Source organism: Cervus canadensis, chromosome 21 (genome assembly GCF_019320065.1).
Source record: "Cervus canadensis isolate Bull #8, Minnesota chromosome 21, ASM1932006v1, whole genome shotgun sequence".
Classification (NCBI taxonomy): domain Eukaryota; kingdom Metazoa; phylum Chordata; class Mammalia; order Artiodactyla; family Cervidae; genus Cervus; species Cervus canadensis.
In genome coordinates, this window is record NC_057406.1 from 30,269,840 (window position 1) to 30,296,735 (window position 26,896).

The 26,896-nt window shown below is 38.9% G+C and overlaps 1 protein-coding gene across 3 annotated transcripts in view; it reads right to left on the reverse strand.

The window, feature by feature from the left end:
- GYS2 (glycogen synthase 2) overlaps window positions 1-14,134 on the reverse strand; it is a 60,595-nt gene extending 46,461 nt beyond the window's left edge. Inside the window, exons 1-3 of one of the 3 annotated variants that reach the window (XM_043441450.1) lie at window positions 13,702-13,826; window positions 8,360-8,445; window positions 1,768-1,949 (exon numbers count right to left, since the gene is read on the reverse strand). In XM_043441450.1, the coding sequence (XP_043297385.1) occupies window positions 1,768-1,875 (108 nt within the window). In that variant the 5' untranslated portion in view covers window positions 1,876-1,949; window positions 8,360-8,445; window positions 13,702-13,826. Of the gene's footprint in view, window positions 1-1,767; window positions 1,950-8,359; window positions 8,446-13,701 lie in introns of all 3 variants that reach the window. The other 2 variants (XM_043441451.1, XM_043441448.1) reach the window with 2 other exon arrangements.
- Window positions 14,135-26,896: the final 12,762 nt, after the last annotated feature.

Sequence of the window (26,896 nt, forward strand, 5' to 3'; positions counted from 1 at the left end):
GCTGGAGAAAGTCACAGTTGTGTATATTTGTGCCATTAAAAAGTCATGACTATATCTTAAGCAGGGGCTTCCCTAGTGGCTCAGTTGGTAAAGAATCTGCCTACAATGCAGACCTGGGTCCAATCCCTGCGTCAGAAAGATCCGCTGGAGAAGGAAATGGCAACCCATTCCAGTATTCTTGCCTGGAAGATTCCATGGACAGAGGAGCCTGGTTGGCTACAGTCCATGAGATCACGAAGAGTCGGACATGACTGATCGACTAACACACACACACATACTTTAACGATGTCTGGAAATTCTTTTCCCTATTCCTTTAACACTTTTCCAGAATTTCTTTCTTTACACTCTTATATTAATACTTGTCTTCTAGCTCTCAGAAGTTTATCTTGAGCACTTAAGATCATTGAAAACACAGAGTGAAATGATCTTGAATTCCTCAGTAACTCATTTCTGTTTGCATTTATCCTGTGTTTCCAGTTTGAGCAAAAGGAGTGAAGAACAATCCTTTCAGTAGGGTTTTGGATCTCATTTCTTCTCCTGTTCCCAGTGACCTTACTCTGTTTCATCATCTATTCCTTCTAAGCTTTCAGTTTCTCTCTATCCTCTGGATGTTTCTTTTTGGAATATAAATATGCTCACTCATATTTAAGAAAACATGAATTCTCAAAGCCATATCACTTGAAAAAACTTTTATCCTTCCTCTTCATAGAAAAGCCTCACAGTCACATTTCTGTATCCTTTATCTCACTATTTATTCATTCCTCAAGCTACTGCAATCTGCTTTAACCCCACTTTCTCCTCTGAAGTTGTCATTAGCAAGATGACCACAAATGACCTGAGTATTGCTCAACCCAACTGGCCTGGGTTCAATCCTTGGTTGATCCAGTCCCTCCTTTATACTTGAAACTCTCTCCTTCCTTACCTTGATATCTCTATTCCTATTGAGATGGCAAAAACTACTGCAAACTTAGTAGCTTAAAATGGCACAATTTATTGTCTTACAGATTTGGGGGTTAGCCCCCCAAAATGGGTCTTATGAGTTAAAACTGACATGTTGGCAGAGGTGCATTTCATCAGCAGTCTCTTGGGGAGAATCTGTCTTCTAGCCTTGCCCAGTTTGCAGAGGCCGTGTGCATTCCTTGGCGTGTGGCCCCTTCCTCTACCTCAAAGCTTTCATCACTTCAATTTCTGCTCACGTTGTCATATCTCCTCTCTGATTCTAGTTCTACTGCTCCCCTCTTACTAATATCAGGATACTTATGATTACATTGGACCTACCCAGATAATCCAGAATAACCTTCCCATTTCAAGAACCTTAACACTGTCACAACTACAAGGCCCTTCTGGTTCTAATCATTAGCTGAACTTCTACTTTTGCAGTCCCTGACTTCTTTTCATGTGGATGTTCTAACACACTGACATCGCCCAAGGTTTGGCTCAAAATGTTGCCTCTTAGTCTATAATCTTCCACTGAATAATGTTATAAACACCCATAATGTCAATTACAATTTAGACACAACTGACTTTCCCCTAAGCATCTCTATTCTATACCCTCTGCTGAGTCCCAAACCTACTATACTACTAGGTTTTCATAAGGTGTCTCAAATGTAACCTATCTAAAATCAAGTTCATCATCTTTCTCATAAACCAACTTCTTTGGTCTAAGAAGATGAGTGGTCTTTTCTCATGAGTTCATGTAAAGTGTGGTGTGATTCCACAACAGTTTATTGAGACTTGCTGAATGAAGCATCTGACGGTGTCTTTTACCTGGCAGCCATGTTTGTTCATCGTGTCCATGGCTCTTCTAACGGCATCATTCACAGGTTCACACTGTTCCACCTGAGTCTTCATATTATGCTCAAAATATGGACCCATCAGAAAATAGTTGTCTCCCCATTCATCTGCTGTAGTTTTGGCCTTTGTCTGAATCACAGTATAGATGCCACCGACTGTTAAAAAGAAAAGGTCCCATTATCATTCAGGTTAGTAGCTCATGTTAAATGATGAAGGGATAGAAATAAGTCCTCAATTTTTCTATGTTTCTTAAGTCAATTTTTTTTTTTTTTTTGCTGTGCCATGCAGCATGTGGGATCTTATTTCCTTGACCAGGGATTGAACCCATGCCCTCTGCATCCCTGCATTGGAAGGGTAGAGTCTCAATCACTGAACCATCAGGAAAGTTCAAGCCAACTTTTTTTTGAAGTATAGTTGATCTACAATATTGTTTTAGTCCTCATTTTTAAGTTAGCTCCTGAAATCAAGCACGAGGATTTATTTAGCTTTGGAAAAGAAAGCTTTTAAAGAATACTACCAAAAAGTTAGTATTTGTTTCAATTCCATGCTGGGTACTTTGTCAGAGAGCAGCAGATTGGCAGCAGCAAATCACAAATATTTCAAAGAAACCTGAAGAGACAATTGGGATAAAGCAGTACCTGGCTTAAAGCTCTATCTACATGGAAGTGTCAAAGGTGGGACAAACAGCTATTGTCATGGCGCGTGCCCTTAGCAGCAGTAATCACCTTTCACCTCTTCTCCTTCAGTGGCCCAAGGGCATAAGAGAAGACCAAGTATCAGCTACTGCTCAAATTATGAGCAAACTTGGTGGCTCAGATGGTAAAGAGTCTGCTTGCAATGCAGGAGACCTGGGTTCGATCCCTAGGTCGGGAAGATCCCCTGGAGAAGGGAATGGCAACCCATTCCAGTATTCTTGCCTGGAGAATTCCATGAACCAAGGAGCCTGGCAGGCTACAGTTCATAGTTGCAAAGAGTTGGACATGACTGAGTGACTAACACTTTCACTTTTTTTTTTACTTTCTCCCAGGATAAAGAGCCACTTCTCTTCTAGGGACCAAGCAAGTACCTTTTGACAAGGGGGAAAACCTGACAGATCTTAAAGAGTGATGCTTGGTTCAACTTACATGACATAAATCCAAGTTTTCATATAGTACTTCATTTTAGCTCTCTGCCATTGCTGCCACTACAATTAAAACACAAAGCCAAAAAATAGTATACTTTCGGAAAATATGCCTACTGTTATAGCCAGCATGTCTACATATGGAAAATTATCCTGAGGGGAAAATAAGATATGCGTTTAAGGATATTTGGGTTTCCCAGGTGGTTCAGATGGTATAGAATCCACCTGTCAATACAGGAGACCCAGGTTCGATCCCTGGGTCAGGAAGATTCCCTGGAGGAGGGAATGGCAACCCACTCCAGTATTCTTGCCTGGATAATTCCATGGACAGAGGAGCCTGGCGAGCTACAGTCCATAGGGTCACACAGAGTCAGACATGGATAAAGCGACTTAATATGCGTGCATAAGGATATTTATTAAAGAATTATAAAGGCAAAAATTGTAACTATCTTAAATTGAACTAGTTAACTCATTTAACCTGTCTGAGGCTTAATTAGCTCACCTGTTCAATGGGGACACAATAGTACCGAGTTGGCCAAAAAGTTCGTTCAGATTTGTCCCTAAGATGTTACAGAAAAACCTCAGTGCAAAACCTCTTTTTGGCCAACCCAATACCTCACCTGGGGAGAAAGGACAGGTTGGAGCAGCAGTATTAAAAACTATGTTTCATTGAAAAGCTGATATTTAAGGTAAATATTTAAAAGAGTGAGGAAATCAAGCAAGTTGATTCATGAGGAAGAATTTTTTAGGCGGAGGGAACAGTTAGAGCCAAGGCACTACATTTGGAGCAGAGGGTACCAGCAGAGTCATAGGCATTCAAAAGGAAGAGTTCAGTAAACAGATAGGAGGGATGGGGAAGGTCAAGGGGAAGAAGACCCTTAGTAAACTGCACAGGATAATTCTTATGCCAGCTCAGAGCAATCACCTAGTATGAGAATATGAAAACAGTCTAAATCAGTTTCTTGAGTGGTACTTTGCAAGGCAAAGGAATGACTCAAGAAATTCCATGTAAAATCCCCCAAGCTAATACAGATTCTGGCATTAATCGTCAACTCTACTTCCAAGAACAATTTTGTTACTTGTACATGAAGAAGAAAAAGTCTTATTTTTCATCATGGTTTTTCATAAAGTATTTCAATTCTTTAGCATATGGAGTTTGATAGCAACTGCATCTCGTAAATTTCTTATTTCAATCACTCAGACCTTAAATAATACATTTTACTTGTACTATGTGACTTACAATGATAGTCATAATTGACAGCCAAAAGGTAGAATTGTCATCCGCAAATGTTTTGAACCACTCAAAACAAAGTTTTTGATAAGTTGCTTTTTGAGAGGTGAGACACAAAAAGCAAATATAAATACTACTACATGACAAAACAGGGTTCACTAACTTAGAAAAGAGCTAATATAACTTCCAAAATGTAAATATTATATGTAGTTTTCATATAAGCCTACATAAGGTTATTGTCCTTTGAAACTTGATCTTTAAGAAAAAACTTTTTGACCATACCTAAAGGAAATTGAAATGGCTACTTGAGCAGAGTCTGATAATAAAGATATTACCAATCCCAGCTTCCACTGGCTGATGAATGCAGTATGGGACACAGGAAGATGATCTGCAAATCTACAAGCAGAGCCTTCCAGACTGGATCAGAACCGACAGGGTTCACTTAGCCATTCAATGATGAATCTGATTGATGCCAACATCAAGGACACCTACGCACTTAGCCAAATTCCAGAAAAATTTAGGGAACATCGAAACCATTTGTTGAGAAAAAAAAAAATTAGACAAACAGTTTGCAAGGGTAACTAAATAGAACTTTTCTCTAAAGTCTGAGAGTCACGTCTTAGCAACATCTTTAAATATATATATTTATATAAGCTTTATTCAAGCCCACTACCAAAATAATTCAAAATCTTCAAATAATTTCTCCTCTTTGTAGACTTACTTCCTTCATCTGTATATTATCCAGGGGAATACATTTTCGGGTTCTGATGGCATACACTCCTTAAATGTCTTACGTTTTTATTCTTGGACAATCTTTTTTTTAATGGTAAACTTTTTAAGAAATTAATTAGCTGATTTGTTTTTGGCTGTGCTGGATTTTCGTTGCTGCCCGCAGGCTTTTTCTAGTTGTGGGGAGCAGGGACCACTCTTCGTTGTGGTGTTTGAGCTTCTCATTGTGGTGGTTTCTCTTGTTGCAGAGCACCGGCTCCAGGGCAAGGGCTCAGCAGTTGTGGTCCACTTGCTTAGTTGGCCCGCGGCATGTGGAATCTTCCTGAATCAGGGATTGAACCTGTGTCTGCTCAATTGGCAGGTGGATTCTTAACCACTGGATCACCAGGGAAGTCCCTTGAACACTCTCTTTTATTTGCAACTATGTACCTTGACCAGAGATTTTAGAACATCTTCCTTGTTTTTAGATTTTTTGTTGCAAATTCAAATACAATTGCATTAATGCAAACAAAACATTTTTATTTACTAAAGGATATAAGGGAGAAGAGAAATTTTTTATTTCAAAAAAAGATAGGATTTGAGAATTGAAATGCAAAGATAAACACAATTAATTAATTTTCTACTTCTTTTTCCCATTTGAGGCTTTCAGCTTTGAAATAAAATAGTCCCTGAATAGTCTTAGAGTGCTTATAAATACTATGACTATATTATTTCAGTCTCAGGAATAGAAGCATAAAACTGAAAAAAATTTTTTTCATCCCATATTGGTTGAGACCTGATTGTAAACAAATTTTCCCCCATCCCCCAGACTTCTCCCCTTACAGTCTTTCTGTGAGGAGGTGCTCTTACTGCTAATTGATATGCTAAAGCTTCATTTCAGGCCCTCTCTGTCCTTCCCAGATTTATATGCCAAAAATTGATGCTTTTGAACTGTGGTGTTGGCGGAGACTCTTGAGAGTTCCTTGGACTGCAAAGAGATCCAACCAGTCCATCCTAAAGGAGATCAGTCCTGGGTGTTCATTGGAAGGACTGATGTTGAAGCTGAAACTCCAATACTTTGGCCACCTGATGTGAAGTGCTGACTCATTTGAAAAGACCCTGATGCTGGGAAAGATTGAGGGCAGGAGGAGAAGGGGCATGACAGGGGATGAGATGGTTGGATGGCATCACCAACTCACTGGACATGGGTTTGGGTGGACTCCGGGAGTTGGTGATGGACAGGGAGGCCTGGCGTGCTGCGGTTCATGGGGTCGCAAAGAGTCGGACACGACTGAGCGACTGAACTGAACTGAACTCCCCTTAGTTCTCACTCTATTTACCATCTTAAACCAACTCCCCACCTGGCATGCTAATTAAAGGTGAGTATGATAGCCTAGAAATAGGGTCATTCCTATTTTTAACTTTGGAATATAAACCAAGGGTTCACTAAAATCTATTTTTTAATGAATTATTGTTTTTCCACAGTGTAGGTCATTGAATTTGGACTGACTCTTCACTTTCAAACATGTACTTTGCATTTTATTGATCTCTACTTTCCTGAAACAACATGGGAGCTATCTCTCGTGTGAGGGCAAAGTAAAGAAAAGATGAGCTCTCATAACATATGTGTCAGTGAAGTAGCTAAAACTTCAAGTCGTCATCTGCGACTGATGAAGCACTGCCGACATTGTTAAAAGCAGAACTCCAAGGCAGTATGGAAGGTGAGAGCCTGTTAAAAAGGATATTTTGTTGAGCCGCTAAGGTATGGCCAACTCTTTCCCAAACCCATGGACTGTATGTAGCCCACCAGATGCCTCTTTCCATGGGATTTCCCAAGCAAGAATACCGGAGGAGGTTTCCTTCTCCAGGGGACCTTTCTGACCCAGGGATCAAACCCTCATCTCCTGCATTGACAGGCAGATTCTTTATCAATGAACCACCAGGAAAGACATAAAAAGGAGATACATATAATAATATATAAGTATGTATATAGAGAGACTCTTCACTATTTTTAAGTGATTAAAAGTCGGAGAATTTAGAAGTCTATGATTTCAGTGTACATAGCTACTCATCTGATTCCTATCCCAAGACATAGTTGCAGAAGCAGGGATAGTCATTACAGAGTTAGACATCATTCTCTGAGGCAGCAGGTCTGGCGGGAAAGAGACTAAATGCTACTGGTGATGATGGTCACCAAATGTTTGTGTGCCTGGCAATTGACTAGGTCTGAGGTTCCAATCAGAGCAACTATAGTCCAGGGCAGTGGGAGATGACAGACTTGGAGCAAGCCCACAGGCATGCCCTCCCTGATTATATCCACAATGGCAGATCTGAATGCTTTATACAAGAAGGGCTCAGTCATGGCAATCTGAATGAAAGGAAAGGGGGGAGACTAGTGCTCTTCTTGAACCTATGTGTGTGCCGAGCATTGTTCTTACAGAGACTGTGTGTTTCGTGTGTTGTGACTTGGGGTGCCTTTGACATGACATGGCTGTGCATATCCACTTCAGGAAAAGCAATCCCAACCTCTAATTACAGTGTTGCTCATGACTATAGTAATCCTGATCCATGTCTTTTTTCCCTTTTCCCTGCTTTTGCATTTAAAAACAGAACCATGCAATTGTTCAAACTGAGAGTCAGTGTGAAAATGAATGATTCAAGGTCCCCATTTTATGAATAAATTTTGTAAGAAATAATAATAAGCTAACAGAGAGTAATTAAATGCTAGACACTGTTTTAAGTGATTTACAGTTGCTATTTTCTTTTAGTTTTCACCACATTGTTAAGGAAGATGCTATTATCTTTTTTTTTTTTTTTAGGTGGGGAAATTGAGACATAGAGGCTGTGAGATGGATCCAATATTAGACATTTAATGATGGAGCTGGGATTTCCAATCCAGGCAGTCTGACTCCAGACTCACAAGCCTTAGACAGCAGGATTGCAAGTAGAATTGTGCCTTGGTACCCACAGCAGGTTGGTTTTGGGACACAACTCCCTGACTACCACTCTGGATACCAAAATCCCAGATGCTCAAGTCCTATGTATAAAATGACATAATATTTGCATACAACCTATGCACATCTTCCCACATACTTTAAATCATCTCTAGGTTACTTGTAACATCTAACACAGTGTAAATGGGGTATAGTCAGTCTGCTGGTGTGTGGTAAAGTTTTGCTTTTTGGAGCATTCTGGAATTTTTTCCCCACTATTTGTGATCCAGAGTTGGTTCAATCCACAGATATGGAACCACGGATATGGAGAGCTGCCTTTAACTCTATGGAGCAACGTATTGATGAATCTTTGCAAGTAGTGGTGGGAGGGACAGAAGGAGAAAGTGAGCAGGGTCACACAAAGACAAGCATCTTTAGGTCTTGGAGAGGGTGGAATCATTTCTACTCTGCTTTAGAGAAGGTCCATCTGGAAAACACCACTTAAGGGAAATGGCTTTTTTACTTTGGCTCTAAGCATTCTGGTCCAATAAAAAATAAATAAATAAAACAAACCTGGGTTAAGGGAACTTCAGAGCAGTGGTTCTCACATTGATCATAGAGCCCTTTAGAAATATAATGAAATCATTCAGATCTTGACTCTGAAAAAACACGTACATATAATGAGCAAAAATTGCTGTATATCTTGGCTCTTCTCTTACCACTTTGGAACAGTCCCTTGGAGCAATCTGACAGGCTGTAGCCCAGGCCATAGTCCTCAGAAAGTCCGCCAAATAAAACACAACTCTCAACTTTTAGCTTGTGTAATTTTTTTTTTTTAGCTGACACTGGTTTAGGGCTAAAACAAGTTGTTTTTAGTCAGTTTTTAGAGGGAAGCATCTATTCAGTGACTAAATTTCAAAATAGTTCACATTTATTAAATTACCATACATTATTTTTGACAACATTCATTAACCTCTTTTTAATGACTCCAACAATTCTCAGTGTGATCAATGGTCCACAGTTTTCAATGATTCAGGCAAGTTTGTACAGAAGAAATAATTGTAGCAGAGAAGTTGAAAGTAAAGCTTATTTCCAGTGTTTGGGCAAAACGCTCCTTCCTAGACCATAGCACAATCTCTTATTGTTCCTTTCTTGCTAACTTGTCCCCCAACTAGTTATAGTGCTATTTGTGGTATATTTGTGGTATATATTTGTGGTATATATTAATATATACAGGCTTCCCTCATGGCTCAGACAGTAAAGAACCCACCTGCAATGTGAGAGACCTGGGTTTATTCCCTGGGTTGAAACAATCCCCTGGAGAAGAAAATGGCAACCCACTCCAGTATTCTTGCCTGGAGAATCCCCACGGAAAGAGGAGCCTAGCAGGCTACAGTCCATGCGGTTGCAAAGGGTCAGACATGACTGAGCGACTAAGCACAGCACAGCACAGCATTAATATACGTAATGGAATATTACTCAGCCAGAAAGAAAGAAAGAAAGAAATATTGCCATTTGCGACAAAATGGATGGACTTGGAAAGCATCATGATAAGTGAATTAAGTCAGATAAAAAAAGACAAATACTGTATGATACCACTTAGATGTGGAATCTGAAAACCACAACAAATTAGTAAACAAAAAGAAAGGAAGCAGGCTCACAGATAACAAGAACAAATTAGTGGTTACTCGTGGGGAGAGGGAAGGGAAGAGGAGCAATGTAGGGCTGGGGGGAAAGTTACTGTAGGATTACATGAAATCACGTGTGTGACTTGAAAATTATAAAGCACTCTAGAATTTAAAGACTCTTTCATTCAGCAAAAAAAAATTAAAAAACACATCTCACTCCTTAGTGCTTTCCACTGTCTAGAACTTCAATGGCTTCCCATGCTTCATGGATTGGAGATGGAGCCCCTTAATGCTATTAACTCACTCTGCATTCCACAATCCAGCCCTTGTTGGGGTCTCCCATCTCCTCTCAGGCTCCACTCCTCTTACCCTTTCTGAGCTTCCCTCAGAGCCCTGAACAGGGTTCACTTTCTCACTTCTGTATCTCGGTATGTACAGTTCCCACACACCGAACACTGTCTGCTCTTTATCACCGCCTCCTCATCTCTACCCAACAGCTATTTATCCTTCAGGAACCAGCTCAAATGTCTCTCTGTTAAAGGTTTTTCCCAAGCCTCCAACTAGATAGAAACCTTCCCTCCCCACACTAAAGCACAGGCTGGCCTTAGAGATATTACAGGTTCTTATCCAGACCATCCCAATAAAATGAAATTGCAACAAAGCAAATCATGAATTTTTTGGTTTCCCAAGCGCATATAAAAGTTATGCTTACACTATAACACAGTCTATTAAGTATGCAACAGTATTTTGTCTAAAAACATAATGTACCTGCCTTAATGTAAAAATATATTATTGTTAAAAAGGTTACCCATCACCTGAGCCTTCAGTGAGTTATAACCTTTTTGCAAAAGTAATGTCAAAGATCGCTGATCACAGATCACCATAACAAATACATTAATAATGAAAAAATTTGAAATACCATGAGAATTAATAGAATCTGACACAGAGACAGAAAGTGATTAAATGCCATTGGAAAAACGGACTTGCTTGATGCCAGATTGCCACAAACGTTCAGCTTGTCAAAAAAAGCAATATTGGCTAAGCACAATAAAGTGAAACACAATAAAATCAGGTCTGCCTGTACAGTTCTAGAGCAACTTGTTCTCATTCTTACACTCATTACAGTTGACTACAATTGCATGTTTAATGTCTGTAAATTCTGAAAGATTGAAAATCAATTCTGTGTTGTTGAACTCCATGCCCTTCATTTCCCAGTGTCTGATATCCAATAGATAGTTGGTGAATCTTTATTGAATAAGAATGAATGAATGCATAAAAGCAAGATATTTCAAGGTTAATTATTAAAGTAGAAAAGGTTATTTTGAAGTCAGAGAATTAACACCCAATAATTTAACTATGACTCTTATTTGTTATATCTTACATGTTTCCATTGTTTACAGGCAAAATTCTGTCAGTACAGAATTGTCCCCTTCTCTAAAAAATCTTTTGTTTTCTTGGATATGTTTTCTTGTTTGCCATGAAACATTTGTAAGATGGCTGGAGCATATGTAGTATGTACATTTCATCATGAAGAAACTGATATTCAGGCAGTTTAAGGGATTTTTTTCTAAGTCTCAGAAAACCCTGACTTTTTTGGACTGCAACTCTTGTGTTCTTATACCTACAGGATATTTCCTTAGACAGTGGACATTTTAATTTTTTATTCTTGCATGCTAATAAAAAAGAGAAGTGGACTCAGGAGGCCAAAATGCTAGTCCCAACCCTGCTATGTGCTTGACCATTTAATGCATCCTTGTAGGCATCCTTTTCATCTATGAAGTAGAGAAGTTGGATTCATGATCTTGAAGATGTCTCCTATACTGCTGTGAATGGCAGGGAAATAAAAACTCAAAGTAAAATTCAAATTCAAAGAAACTATAGTGTCAATGTCTTGTCAGAGATGCACACAATAATTGTCCATTTATATAAAAATGTAATAAAATCAGACTATAATAAATATTGCAGGAGATAAATATTGAAGGAATAAAGATTGAAGGAGATATTGAAGTGATTGGGTAAATCATTTTAATGGGTTTCCTCTTGACAAGAAAATTCCCTTTATCCTACACGGGAAATGAAAGAAAAATAGTATCAAAGGCAGCTTAGAAGTTGAAAAATAAAAAAAAAAAAAAAAGAAGTTGAAAAATAAACGTATTTATTCCTTCATTCAAAAGAAAAAATATCCATTGAGCATTTTCTATGCACCAGGCACTGTTCCAGGCCCTGAGAGCAGCATGCATGTCATCAGGCTGGAAGAGTCAGCCTGGGGGATGGGGAACAGTCAGTGTTGCCATTGTGGGCCCAGCACCAGGAGACAATACCCTGTTAACATTTGCTAAAAGGAGAGAAAAGGAAGGAAGGGGAAGCATTCTGCTCAGAAGAACCCACACAAGGGCTTCTCTGTCGGCTCAGAGGCAGAGAATGCAGGAGACATGGGTTCAATCCCTTATTCAGGAAGATCCCACATGCCACGGAGCAACTTGGCCCGTGTACCGCGACTATTGAGCCTCTGCCCTAGAATCCGGGAACCACAGCTACTGAGCCCACATGCCGCAGCTGCTGAAGCCTGTGTTCCCTAGAGCCTGTGCTCTGGAACAAGAGAAGCTCAAGCACCACAACCAGAGAGTAGCTTCCGCCCTCTGCAACCAGAGAAAAGCCCGCGCAACAATGAAGATCCAGCACAGCCCAAAGTAGTAAAAATAAACAAATAAATAACTATTTAAAAACAAACCAAAAAGAAGAACCCACACAGAACTCTTCTGAACAGATTCTTGGTGCAAAAGAGGCCCCCCGCCCCGTTTCTTTTCCACCAATAAGCTATATCCTTGAATGCCTGCTTGTTAGGCAGAGAAAAATCTCTATTTCAAATCACAGGCTGGGATTTATGCGTAGTAAAGATGGCTCTGCTCCCAGGAGCTTTGGGCATATTTAAAAATCTTGTGACTGGAAAAAGAACATTAGGAACAAGCTGATTGAAAAACACTTGGCTTTTCCATATTAAGGTTTCTGTCCTCTTTGCCTCTTACTCAGTAAACTACAAAGAGGAAGACAGTGCTTTGTTCTCTTACATTCATTCTGTACATTTCTACCTAGGAAGAATTTATTTTTATTTATGAGTTTATGAATTTTTTGAATGCATATGCATGAGAGTGAACACTGAGCATAAGGTAAAAATCAGAACAGATGCTAAATGTAATTTCTTTGATTTTGAGGTTTTGCTGGTTCTGATTAGCTAAAGGGAATATGTAATTTTCACATTCATGTATATTTCAGATCCTTTAAATTATTGCAATAAGCATAAGCAACAAAAACAAAAAATATAATTTCCCCCTAAATGAATATATAATAGATACATATTTTCGTTTCAGATCCTTTAAATTCCACACATTATCACTGCCTTCATCCAACAATCATTTGGGCTGGTTTTCCTTGACCTTGAAAAACTCAGTCTTCACAACTGTTGCTTTTTCTTTACCAATATTCCTTCAGTTTTAGTGGTAATAGTCTGAGACTTTTAAACTAGACATTATCAACCCACAAGGAATTGTTTTTTAAGAATTTTACAGGTACCTTTATCATTAAAAAGTTTAGGCCACAGTTCTCTGCCTTGCCTTCTCTAATCCAGCATAAAAGAGGTTACATCTCACTAGGAAATTGTTCTAATTTTGTTAATTTGATTTCCCTTATCTTATAATTTCTATGTTTATATAGTATTGAAGAAAAAACTACATGCATTATTCTTAATAGGAGGTCAATATTATACCTTCAGAACTTCTTCTAAGTTAAAACTTTAATTCCAAGCTAATCTTGAATTATTAGAAATGTTATTAAATATTTCACATACTTGCTAACAGAGCACATGTATATTTCAGATCCTTTCAACAGGGGTTGAAATTTCTAATTAGTCCTGATCAGGCACAATTCTTCCTAAAATAAACTACAAAATTGAAGTTTGTTCCTGAAAAAAATAATCATGAAACCCAAAAAGTAAATATTAATTCTATATCTCTATTTTTGTCATAACTTGAATTTCTAATTTTAATTTAAACGTGCATTCCCTGACCAAGACTAATATTTTCAGTTGTCTCCCTTTCAACACGTACACCAGTGTAAATTTTCATCGCCTGTTGAAATAAACGAGGTTAAACCTCGTCTAAATCTATGTTCGGTTTGAATACTTTCCTCACTCACAAGGGCAGTTCATTCTCACTAGAGTGCGTTCCGTGAATTCCTAATTTACATTCTTCAGTGATCTGGCAAAGAGCTGCCTCAGGGGGTAGTACAAACCTTTATTGGTCACTTCCCAAGAGACTTCAAAGAGCAGTAAATTCTCCACAGGAAGTCCGGCTTCCCACCGAGGCAGCCCACCTAGGGATGTCACAGATAGCGATCGACCTCGAAGCATTCTTCCTTCAGTTTTCTGGCACTTCTGGTCTCTCTCTCGGAGAACGGTTAGCCTAGGAGTGATGCGTGTTAGGGACGCAGAGGTTCAGAGCTGGGAGATGGCAGACTTTGGTAGCTTCTCATATGAAGTAAACCAGCAGAAATAAATCTCTCGGACTTCCCAGAGAATTCCCAATGGAAGGCGGAATTCTCAGCTCCTTTTACACTCTTTCTGGGGAGGTCCAGTGAGGACACTATCTCTGATCAATATCTACCCAAATAACCCAGAGCAATCACAAGTAAAACCCACCAGCTTAGGGCTTAGGTAAACACTCTTAGGATAACGGAATCTTTACAGGCTCATCCTGACGTTAGCACGGACCTTTAACCCTTGTCCTCTAGAACAAACTCCTAGACTCACACAGTCACTGGAACTTATTTCATCACCTCCAAAGTGATCCAGGAATAGCAATTCCACTTATAAAGTATGCAGATCATTGTAGGTTACATGTAGAATTGACTAGGACATGTTTCTAAGCTTTAAATCTCTTTAGATTTCCTAAGTGTTATTTTTTCTTCTGATTCCGATTTTTAGATCAATAAAAACATTTTTTCTAATTGTTTTATTCCACATTGACAAATTGAATTTTGATGATAAACTTTGATCTTGGTTCCCCTTTCCTTGATTACTTTTCTTAAAACTTTCCTTATGAAAAAGTATAAATACCAGGATGTCTTTAGGTATAATATACAAAGAATGTAATTTTGATCAGTGATCACCAGATCATTTTAATGAGAAATCATTTAATGAGAAATTAATTTTAGTCAATTTACCTCAAATATTATAAAGAATAATTCAATGGATGGGAAAGATAGGAATAAATATAAACAAAATTCTTACAATGGTTTTCTTTAGGTGGTAGTGATGATGATTAATATTTAGGTGATCTTTTCTGTTCAGTTATCCTACAAATTTTCTGCAATAAACACGTGTGCATATAGTCATATCATACACAGAACAAGCAAAGAATTTTTGAAAGTACAATCAGATCACCTCCTGATTATTTCACTCTCACTCTCATTACTTAGGATTTTTTAAATTCCTGGCTGTTGGCTTTCACCTGGGGCTTTGCCTCAAATACCAACACTCTCAACCCTTCATTTCCTAACAATGAACAACCCTTCATTTCCTAACAATCCCTCAAAGTAAACTAACCCTTGTAAATACTAACCCAAAGTAATATAACCCTTGAACCTATTATTCCTGACACCAGGACACACTTTGTCAATTCTTTGCTTTTTAGCAGTGAATGTCTTTTTCAAAATTGCTCCCTGAGTCAACAGAGGTGAAATAAATGAACCATATTTTCCCACTGAGGCAGCCCACCTAGGGATGTCACAGATAGCGATTGACATTGAAGCATTCTTTCTTCAGTTCTCTGGAACTTTTGGTCCCTCTTTTGGTGAACTGTAATCCCAGGAGTGGTGCGTGTTAGGGACGCAGAGGTTCAGAGCTGGGAGATCACAGGCTTTGGTAGATTCTCATATGAGGTAAACCAGCAGAAATAAATCTCATGGACTTCGCAGAGAATTACAAATTTAAGGCATAATTCTCAGCTCCTTTTACACTCTTTCAGGAAAAAATATATATATTTTCCATGAACATACTTCCATTGAAATATGTCCATGGAAAATACCTTTATCAATCCACATTTTTCTGGATGAATTTGCTTTCCTTCAGATATATATGAAAAGAATGAAATCATTTATGCAATAAAATTTAGAGGAGAAACAGAGAAAGTTCTCTGTTTCTTATATTCGTGAATACTCTCCTTTAAGATTTGTGCTAAAAGGACAAACTGATTAACTGGGAGCCAAAAGAGAACAGATATCTAGACAGAAAGGAGGGTGGGATTTCTCCAAGACGGGAGAAAAACTCTCAACAGTTCCTGAGCTCTAATTTTACACTCACACCAACATTTTATCATTCAGTAAAAAGAGGTGATATGCACCTTAATATCTAAAACCCAAACAACCCAATCAAAAAAATGGGTGGAAGACCTAAACAGACATTTCTCCAAAGAAGATATACAGACAGCCAACAGGCACATGAAAGGATGTGTATGTGTGCTAAGTCACTTCAGTCATGTCCGACTCGTTGCCATCCTATGGACTGTAGCCCACCAGGCTCCCCATCCATGGGATTCTCCAGGCAAGAATACTGGAGGGGGTTGCCACGCCCTCCTCCAGAGGATCCTCCCCTCACAGGGGAGCCATGTCTCCTGTGGCTCCTCTACTGCAGGTGGATTCTCTACTGCTGAGCCACTGGGGAAGCCCTACATGAAAGGATGCTCAGCCACTAATTACTGGAGAAATGCAAATCAGGGCTACAATGAGGTATCATCTCACACCAATCAGAATGTCCATCATTAAAAAGTCTACAGGTAAATGCTGGAGAGGGTGTGGGAAAAAAGGCAACACTCCCACACTGTTGGTGGGAATGTACATTTGCACAGCCTCTATGCAGAACAGTATGGAGATTCCTTAAAAAGCTAAAAATTGTTACCACAATCCTGTAATTCCACTCCTGGGCATATATCTGGAGAAAACTCCGATTCAAAAAGATAACATGAATCACTTTGCTGTCCACCTGAAACTAATGCAACATTGTAAACGAACTATTCTTCAGGGACTTCCCTGGTGGTCATACTCCAAGCTTCCACTGCAGGGGGCTGGGATTTGATCCCTGGTCAGGGAAGTAAGGGCTTTCCTGGTGGCTCAGTGATAAAGAATCCGTCTGCCAATGCAGGGGACATGTGTTCAATCCCTGGGTAGGGAAGAACCCCTGGAGAAGGAAATGGCAACCCACTTCAGTATTCTTGCCTGGGAAATCCCATAGAGCGAGGAGCCTGGTGGGCTACAGTCTATGGGGTCACAAAAGAGTCAGACACGACTTAGTAACTAAACAACACCAGGGAAGTAAGATCTTGCAGCTGCGTGTAAGGTGGCCAAAAAAAATCCGCAAAAAAACTATACATTCAATTAAAGAGAGTTTAAACAAATAAGAACTCTGAACAGTGAGGCTCAGGTGTGCTTCCATAGTGACAATATTCCATGTGTAGCACGCAGATCCCAGGAAAAGAACAAGTACAAGATTCCATGGGGAGAGGACAATGGGAGCTCCATATTTATTAATAGTACTTTTCCTAGATTCTGCCTTACGCTGCTCTTCTCTTGGGTGATTTTAATCTCTGGGTTTTCCCTGTAATAACTGTGAGGATAACCAAAAAGAGAGAGGTGAGAGGGAAATTGAGAGGAAAAAGAAAAGGATTCCTAGATGGTTTCCTTGGTAAGTATTCCAGCAGAGGTCACTAGATACATTTAGAAAACCACACATTTGCTTTGCAATTTTGCAATCTTCTTGGAAGTCTTTAGGATTTCCAAGGCTTGATTAGCCCTCACCTGCATATCCAGAAGGATTCTATTAACACATATATGGAGCACCTACTGTGTACTACTATTGTAGGAGCTGAGGGTATTTTCTATAGACGGTAGACAAGTCTCTGCCTCTGTGTGAATAGACAGACATTAATCATGTAAGCCAAAGTTTCCAAAGAGGAAAAACCACAATGGTAGAGGGTGCCATTTGACAGAAATGGATGCTTCAGCTGGAGAGGGCAAGGAAGATGACTCTGAGGAAGTGTTACATGAATTGAGATGCAGAAAATGAAAAGAGGCTACACTTGAAGAGGGGGGAGAAGAGAGAGTAATGCCTTTAAGTCACACAGCAACAGAAAGGCCAATGTGCTTGTGGCCCAGAGCAAAATGAATGAGAAGTCTGGAGGGGGAAAAGAGACAAAAGCAGAGAACAAATAAAAGAAATGCTGTTTGAGAACTTGCATTTTATTTTGGTTGACTTGGAAAATCATTGACTGATTTTATGCGGCGTAGCAATGTGATCTTATTTATGCTCTGAAAAGATTTCTCAGTTTTCTCTACAAAAAAGAAAAAAAAAAAAAAAGGGAATATCGAGGAGGGCAAGAGAAGAGGCTTGGAATCTGAGGATAATGAAGATTTTCTATCAGTAACAGATTCTAGAATGTAGTACTTTACTCCTTCCATAGATAGTCTCCTGTTTTCTTCTCAAAAAGACATTAACGTTTGATCTTTTTCTTCCTAAAGTATAGAGAGTGACTTTCCAAGCTGGCAGCTCTCTATAGTTCACTTTTACGCTCTCACTTGTTAATTGTCTGTAGCTTATTATGCATGGGCTACTGTTGTCACTACAAAAATAAGATTAAAATAGAGAATTAAATGCAATGTCTCAGGGACTGTGACCAGAATCCTTGACTTCATGAAGTTTACATTCTAGCAGGGAAAGTCAGTATGAAACAAGTAATTAAAGGACTTTGAAAGTGATTAATTAAACACAGGTAACAGTAGAATTAACACAACTAGATATTGAGAATGATCTCCCAAGAAAGAGAAACAGAAGGAAATCAGAAAAGAAGTAAAACTGTCACACTTTGAGGATGGCATGATATTATATATAGAAAACCCTAAAAACTAAACCAAAAATATGTTAGAGCTAATAAAGGAATTCAGTAAAGCTGAAGGATAAAAAATCAATACCAAAATCTGTTGCATTTCTATACACTAATAACAAACTGTGAGAAAGAGAAGTTAAGAATACAATTCCAATTATAATTATATCAGAAAGGGACTTCCCTGGTGGTCCAGTGGTTTAGAATCCACCTTCCAATGCAGGGGACCTGGGTTCAATTCCTGGTCAGGGAACTGGGATCCCACAGGCCATAGAGCAACTTAGCCCATGTAGTGCAACTACTGAGCTTGCGCACTCTGGAGCCCGTGTGCTACAGCTAGAGATCCAGAGTGCCACAACTAAGGCCCAACACAGACAAATAAATAAATACAGAAATATTTTTTTAAAGACAATTGTTTCAGAAAGAATGAAATCCAGAAATAAATTTATGACAAAGGAACCAAGAATAAACAATGGGCATAGGACGGTCTTAATAAACGGTGTTGAGAAGGCTGACAGCCGCATGCAAAAGAATGACATTAGGCTGCTCTCTCATATCATACTCAAAAGTTAACTCAAAATGGGTTAAAGACTTAAATATAAGACCTGAAACCATAAAACTCATAGAAGAAAGCATAATAAATAAGCTTCTTGACATCAGTCTTGACAATGTTTTTTTGGATTTAACAACAAGAGCAAAGGCAACAAAAGCAAAAATAAACAAGTGGGATTATTTCAAATTAAAAAGCTTCTTCACAGAATAGGAAACCATCAACAAAATAAAAAAGCAAACTATGAAGGGAGAAAATATTTGCAAATCGTTTGTGTGATAGTATATAAGAAACTCATATAACTGAATACCAAAAAACAAACAAACAAACAAAAAAAACTTGATTTAAAAATTGGCAGAGGATCTGAATAGACGTTTTTCCAAAGAGGACATACAGGTGGCCATCAGGTACACGAGAAGGTACTCAACATCACTAATCATCAGGGAAATGCAAGTCAAAACCACTATGGATACCACCTCACACCTGTTAGAAAGGCTATTATCAAATGGACCAAAAATGATTAGTCCTGGTAAGGATGTGGAGGAAATGAAATCCTCAGACACTGATGATGGGAATGTAAATTAATGTAGTCACTGTGGAAAACAGTTCAAAAAACCGAGAACTACCATATGATTCAGCAATTGCACTCTGGGTATTTATCTGAAGGAAATAGAAATGCTAACTGGAAAAGATAACTCCATCCTCATGTTCTTTGGAGCATTATTTGCCATAGCCAAGATGTGGAAACAACCTTAGTATTCACTGATAGATGAATAGATAAAGAAAATGTGATGTGTGTATATATATATATGTATATATGTGTGTGCAATGGAATATTAACTGTGAGAAAGGACAGTTTGCCATTTTTAACACCGCAGATGGACCTTGAAGGCATTATGCTAAGTGAAATAAGTCAGACAGAGAAACACAACTACCACGTGTGCAATCTAAAAAAAGCCAGACTTATAGAAACAGTGTTGATTGGTGATTGCCAGGGGCTAGGGGCTGGGAAAAATAGGGAGATGTTGGTAAAAGGATACAAATTTCCAGTTACAAAATGAATAAGTTCTGGGGGTCAAATGTACAGCATGATGATTATAGTTAGCAATGCTATTACATACTTGATGTTGGTAGAGGAGTAGATCTTGAATGCTATAACCAAGGTAATTATATGAGGTGAAAGAGGTATTAATTACCCCTACTGTAGTAATGATTTCACAATACATAAATTCATCAAATCATCATGTAGTAAAACTTAAACTTAAAAACTTAAATGTTACGTGTCAATTACATCTCAATAAAGTTGGTAAAAAAAAAAAGAGAGAGAGAAAAGGAGTTATGAATTTATCATGAGAGCAAGGAAAAACCATGATAGAATTAATTTTTTAAATTTAATTTTTACATATATTTAAATTTTAAGTTGAGACAGAGTACACACACGGGCTTCCCAAGATGGTCCTGTTGGTAAAGAACCCGGCTGCCACTGCAGGAGACTTAAGAAATGTGGGTTCAATCCCTGGGTTGGGAAAACCCCCTGGTGGAAGGCATGGTGACCCACTTTAGTATTCTTGCCTGAAGAATCCCACACAGACAGAGGAGCCTGGTGGGCTATAGTCCATAGGGTCGAAAAGAGTCAGACATAAGTGAAGTGACTTAGCAAACATGCACACACACAGTAGAGTGCATAAATTGTAAGCCCAATGAGCTCTCAGAAAGTTAATACCCTTGTGTAATAGCTTAATGAAAAATTAGAAGAAATCACATAGGAGTGTGGGGATTTTTTTCAGACAAGTTTTGTGAGCGGCTTCTGATTCCATGGTGTGCCAGTTTGAAAATGGAATCATTCTGATGATTTATGTTTTCCGAATATCACTCTCACTGAACACTGGAGAATAGATTATGGAGGGATGAGGCTAAAGAAGATGTGTTTGCAGTTTTTGAATACCCATAAATGAACATCTAAATTCTTAAAATTCAATTGCACCTGCAAGACAAAGAGAAGCTAGAAAGAGAGAGAATAATTTAAATAGCTTGGGAGGATCCCAAGTGAGAAGAGAGGATGTCTTAGAATGAGAAGGAACTAGAAGGTTGTATTTCCCACAACTGGTCTTTTCAGAGCCTGAGCATCTCACCGGCTGAATGTGCCTGAGGGTTGACACATATATTTTGACCTAGATGTTCCACTTATATGCTGGCTATGAAACCCAATCTCAATAAAAAAAAAAAGACTTGAATGTAATCTATGCAAGTACTCAGGCATGCCCGACTCTTGGTGACTCCATGCACTGTAGCCCGCCAGGCTCCTCTGTCCATGGGGATTCTCCAGGCAAGAACACTGGAGTGGGTGGCCACGCCCTTCTGCAGGGGATCCTGCAGACCTAGGGATCAAAACCAGGTCTCCTGCCTTGTGGGCAGATTCTTTACCATCTGAGCCACCAGGGAAGCCCAGATCTATGCAAGAGATGGTGGTAATTTGTATTAGAGTGATAGCAATGGAAGTAGAGAGACTTGGATGGGGGACATGTTTAAGAATTGACAAAGAAGATGTGGTACATACATAAAATGGAATATTAGTCAGCTGTTAAAAAAAGAATGAAATAATGCTGTTTGCAACATGGCCTAGAAATTATCACAGTAAGTCATGCAAGTCAGACAGGGAAAGACAAGTATCTTGTGATATGGCTTATATATGGACTCTAAAAACTGATACAAATGAACTAATAAAACAGAAACAGACCCACAGACATAGAAAACAAACTGATGGTTACCAAATGGCAAAGTGGGAGGGAGGGATGAATTAAGTTTGGGATTAGCATATAAACATTACTATGTGTGTCCATGGGGTCGCAGAGTCGAATACAACCGAGCAACTGAACTGACTGGCTGATATATAAAATAGATAATCACCAAAAACCTACTGTATAACACAGGTAACTATACTCAACATTTTCTAATAACCTATTAGGGAAAATAATCTGGAAAAGAATATATATATATAATACATACACACACACACACACACACACACACACATATATATATATATATAACTCAAATCTAATACAACACTGTAAAGCAACTATCAGTTCAGTCGCTCAGTCATGTCCGACTCTTTGCAACACCATGGACTGCAGCATGCCAGTCTTCCCTGTAAATCACTGACTCCCAGAGCTTGCTCAGACTCATGTCCATCAAGTCAGTGATGCCATCCAACCATCTTATCCTCTGTCATCGCCTTTTCCTCCTGCCTTCAACCTTTTCCAGCATCAGGGTCTTTTCCAATGTGTCAGTTCTTTGCATCAGGTGGCGAAAGTATTGGAGTTTCAGCTTCAGCATCAGTCCTTCCAATGAATATTCAGGATTGATTTCCTTTAGTATTGACTGGTTTGATCTCCTTGCAGTCCAAGGGACTCTCAAGAGTCTTCTCACCACATTTGGAAAGCATCCATTCTTCGGTGCTCAGTTTTCTTTATAGTCCAACTCTCATATCCATACATGACTACTGGAAAAACAATAGCCTTGACTAGATGGACCTTTGTTGGCAAAGTAATGTCTCTGATTTTTAATATACTGTCTAGGTTGGTCATAGCTTTTCTTCCAAAGAGCAAGCATCTTTTAATTTCATGGCTGCAGTCACCATCCACAGTGATTTTGAAGCCCAAGAAAATAAAGTCTGTCACTCTTTCCATTGTATTCCCATCTATTTGCCATGAAGTGATGGGACAAGATGTCATGACCTCTATTTTTTGAATGTTGAGTTTTAAGTTTTGTTTTGAATGTTGAGTTTTACTCTCCTCTTTCACTTTCATCAAGAGGCTCTTTAATTCTTCTTCTCTTTCTGCCTTAAGGGTGGTGTCATCTGCATATCTGAGGTTATTGATATTTCTCCTGGAAATCTTGATTCCAGCTTGTGCTTCATCCAGCCTGGCATTTCTCATGATGTACTCTGCATATAAGTTAAATAAGCAGGGTGACAATATACAGCCTTGACGTACTCCTTTTCCTATTGGGAACCAGTCTGTTGTTCTATGTCCAGTTTTAACTGTTGCTTCCTGACCTGCATACAGGCTTCTCAAGAAGGAAGGTCAGGTGGTCTGGTATTCCCATCTCTTTCAGAAATCAACTATACTTCAGTATAAATAAATAATAAATAAATAGTGGAAGCAAGTGACACACACACGAAACAGGAGTTCACAGGATCTTAGGGCCTGGAGTTCTGGTCGTGGGGAAGGTAGTTCGGTGCCTAGCCTGGCATCTGTGCAGATGGCCATGGAGTGTACTAAAATAAGAAACAGGGGGAAAGTAGATTTACTTGAGAGATTAGACTGACTTCAGTTTTAGCCATGGTGCATTTGAAATACCAGCCAGATGTTCAAAAAGATGTTAGATATACTCCCTACTCAGAACCTCCGAGGACTGACCTCAGACAAAACTGGTAACTGAGGTTACGGGAACAGTAAGATCCCAGGAAGAGGGACCGCAGGGTGCTGAAAGAGAGCTCCAGAAAATTCAGCTTTTATGGCAGAAGTCACAATACGGTCACCTGAATTTTACTCAGTGTGAAAGTGAAAGTGTTAGTTGCTCGATTGTGTCTGACTTTTTGTGACCCCATGGACTATAGTTGGCCAAGCTCCCCTGTCCATGGCATTCTCCAGGCAGGAATACTGGAGAGGGTGATCATTCTCTTCGCCAGAGGATCTTCCCGAACTGGGATCAAACCCAGGTCTCTCACATTGCAGGCAGATTCCTAGTGCTTAATATAAAAGGAGTAATTATTTTTCAAAAAAGAGAAATTTAACATAAAACTTTGGGTTTCTATTTTCTCCTGAAAAATCTAGATCCTATTTGCATACCTTCACAGCACCAGTCACTGGAACTGGAGAAACCTATCTTAGTTTAGCAGTGACTATAGTTACCTTGTCTCCACAGGGCTATTTTACTCATTTAGGTTAACTGTAAATGACTCCCTAAAAACACAGGAATCTTAGGCTTTTAATTTTATTTTTTACTGTGTGCACTTGGAGTTTCTGGATAAGGAAATGGCCAAAGAAAGAAGAAGTTATTCTAAAATTAACCTTGTAATCTAAGTTGTCAATGTCCATTGTCATGCTTATTGATGACAATGAGAAAGATTTTTGACCTTGATCATAGAGATGATTTTAGGGGAGCATAAATGGAGTTTTGCTCAGACACTCAGAACTTGTTTTTGGAATAGAACTTTTGCTTCACTGTGCTCTCTTCTCTGGCTTTATTTTAAACTCTTCTTTCCTGGGTCGATTACACAAGATGAAGAGATTCGGAGGAGGAGCTTTAGCTCCTGTGAATGAAGAGCTGAAAGAATGGGATTCGGGGGAAGACAGAAGGCAGAGAGAGGATTTCTCTCTGGGGAGAGAGGAAGTCACCCTGAGACGTTCAATTGAATTTTGTGAATTTTTTTTTCCAATGTGTACCCATCCTCTTTTTTCCTATTCAAATTTTAATAGAATCAATATGACCACTTTTTAAAAATATCAGTTAAAAAAATCAGAATCAAAGCAAAGGGGTGTAAAGTTGATGACAGAATCTGCCAAGGGGAGAAACCAAAGCCTGCTGAGACTGTCCACGTATCAGATTGCTGGAGAGGTAGTACAGTGAAATTTTTTTGAAAGGGGGGAGCTTTGGTGGACTTCCCTGGTGGTCCAGTGGTTAAGACTCTGTAATTCCAATGCAGGGTTCGAGGGTTCTATCCCTGGTCAGGGAACTAACATCCCACATGAGGTGCGTAAAATAAGTAAAAACAAAATAAAAATAAAAAGAGCTTTGGAGTCAGGCTCGTTTCAGTTAGAATACTGAACTACTCACTAGCCTGTGACATGGGGGTATTAACATTTACCTCATGAGGTCGTTGTGAGGATTACTTAAGAGAATGTAAGCACCTCCTTCGTAGGGTCTGTCGAATCCTGCTTTGGCTCAGAGTCCAGGGACTGCAATTCTGATGCATGAAGTTGACCTGTGGCTGGCCAAGATGCAAAGTTGCCTCTGCCCCAGTCTCCACTCAGGAGACCACTGGTTGGCTGCCAGTTAGACTCCCTTTTCTCCGAGCACTACTTGGATGCAAGGCCACTAGTGTGGAGGTTAGAAATAAGTTACAGGCTTACTTTTCTGACATTCTCCACCCAAATCAGGAAGTAAAATATGGCCACAACTTTTTACACAATGATTTTATACTTAACGTATATATATATATATATAGAAAGGTTTTTTTTAAAATCATATCTTTCACAAGAGCAGTACCAGGCTATTTCTCAATCCCTGCACTTGGAGGAGAATCAGTATTTATTACCTTATGTGGCTGGCAATTGCATGTGCACTTTGACTAGAAAAAAGTTGTTCTTGTGACCCAGAAATGTTCCCAAGGAATACTGTGGAAGTATTCTTGATACAATTACAAAGCTGTTTAATGTTGATTTAAACTGAAAGTTTAAGAGAAAAGTGGTATTAGAAAATGCAAAGAGATTTTTTTCTAAGTCCATCCATAGGTACCCTGTTTCTACACATGGCAAATAAGTACTGTGTTTGTTTTCAGAGGTCTTTCTAATGCAAGACAATGAAGACAAGCATTGTGGGAGGCACACATATTCTTCAGCATATTGGTATCTTAGTGATTAAGAGCGTGGGTTTGCCTTTTGAGGTTGTCCTTTTTTTTTTTTTTTTTGATGTGTGATCCCAGGTTAAGTGTTTTAAATGAAGTCGGCATTTCACCAAACATATATATAGCTAGCTAGTTAAAAATCATATGTGAATAAATAAATCAAAGATGAATAAGAAAGTTAATGATAAAGGTAATGCTGTTGTTTCTACTATCCACAGAATGTGTTAACATTATTATGATTTTTTTTTAAATTTTTCTTTCCTTTTTTTTTGCAACAATACTTAGAAACTTTAGCTTGGTTTGCAAAATCAAAAGTTTATTTCTTGGATAGCTTACTTTTTAGATTGTGTGCTGAATTGATTTTTCTATTCATTCTGAGAATTTGGCCACCTGACTGAGACACACTTCCCAGTTGTTCTGGAGACCAGGTATAGACATGGAAGCAATTTTCCACCAAAGGAATGTGAACAGAACTGATTAATGTCCCAGACTTTAGAAAATCCCAGAATTCATGAAAATTTTTCTTCTTGGAAATATATCATATAACATCATAATTAGCTGAATAGTAAGGGATGACATTTTAGAATGAACCAATCAGAGAAGAAAAGTTAACTACAATGCAAAGCAGATAGGTAGGCCGAGGAAATGAATAATCAGAATGAATATAAGCAAGCAATGTCTTCTAAGATAACCAAGGAAGAGTTAAAATTAAAAGCAATTTATTATCTCTTGTAGTTAGCCTAGCAGTTCTTACCTTCAGGGGAGAGATGAGCAAAATACACTAGGTTCAGTATCAGTTCAGTCACTCAGTCGTGTCCAACTCTTTGCGACCCCATGGACTGCAGCATGCCAGGCTTCCCTGTCCATCACCAACTCCTGGAGCTTTCTCAAACTCATGTCCATCAAGTTGGTGATGCCATCCAACCATTTCATCCTCCCTTCTCCTCCTGCCTTCAATCTTTCCCAGCATCAGGGTCTTTTCCAATGAGTCAGTTCTTCACATCAGGTGGCCAAAGTATTGGAGCTTCAGCTTCAGCATCAGTCCTTCCAGTGAATAGTCAGGACTGATTTCCTTCAGGATTGACTGGTTTGATCTAGGTTAATTTTCCTTTGGTGGAAAATTACTTCCATGTCTATACCTGGTCTCTGGAAAAACTGGGAAATGTGTCTCAGTCAGGTGGCCAAATTCCCAGAATGAATGAGAAAATCAGTTTGGCACTAGGTTACAGTTTTGCAATTAAAAACTGATGTTGAGTCCTTCTATCCAAGACCAGATAAACTTCTGGATGGAAGTTCAAAGATACTGCTTGTTCAGAAAGAATTTATTTTCTCATCTTTCCACCTCATTAAAATTAGGCCTTGAGGGACTTCTCT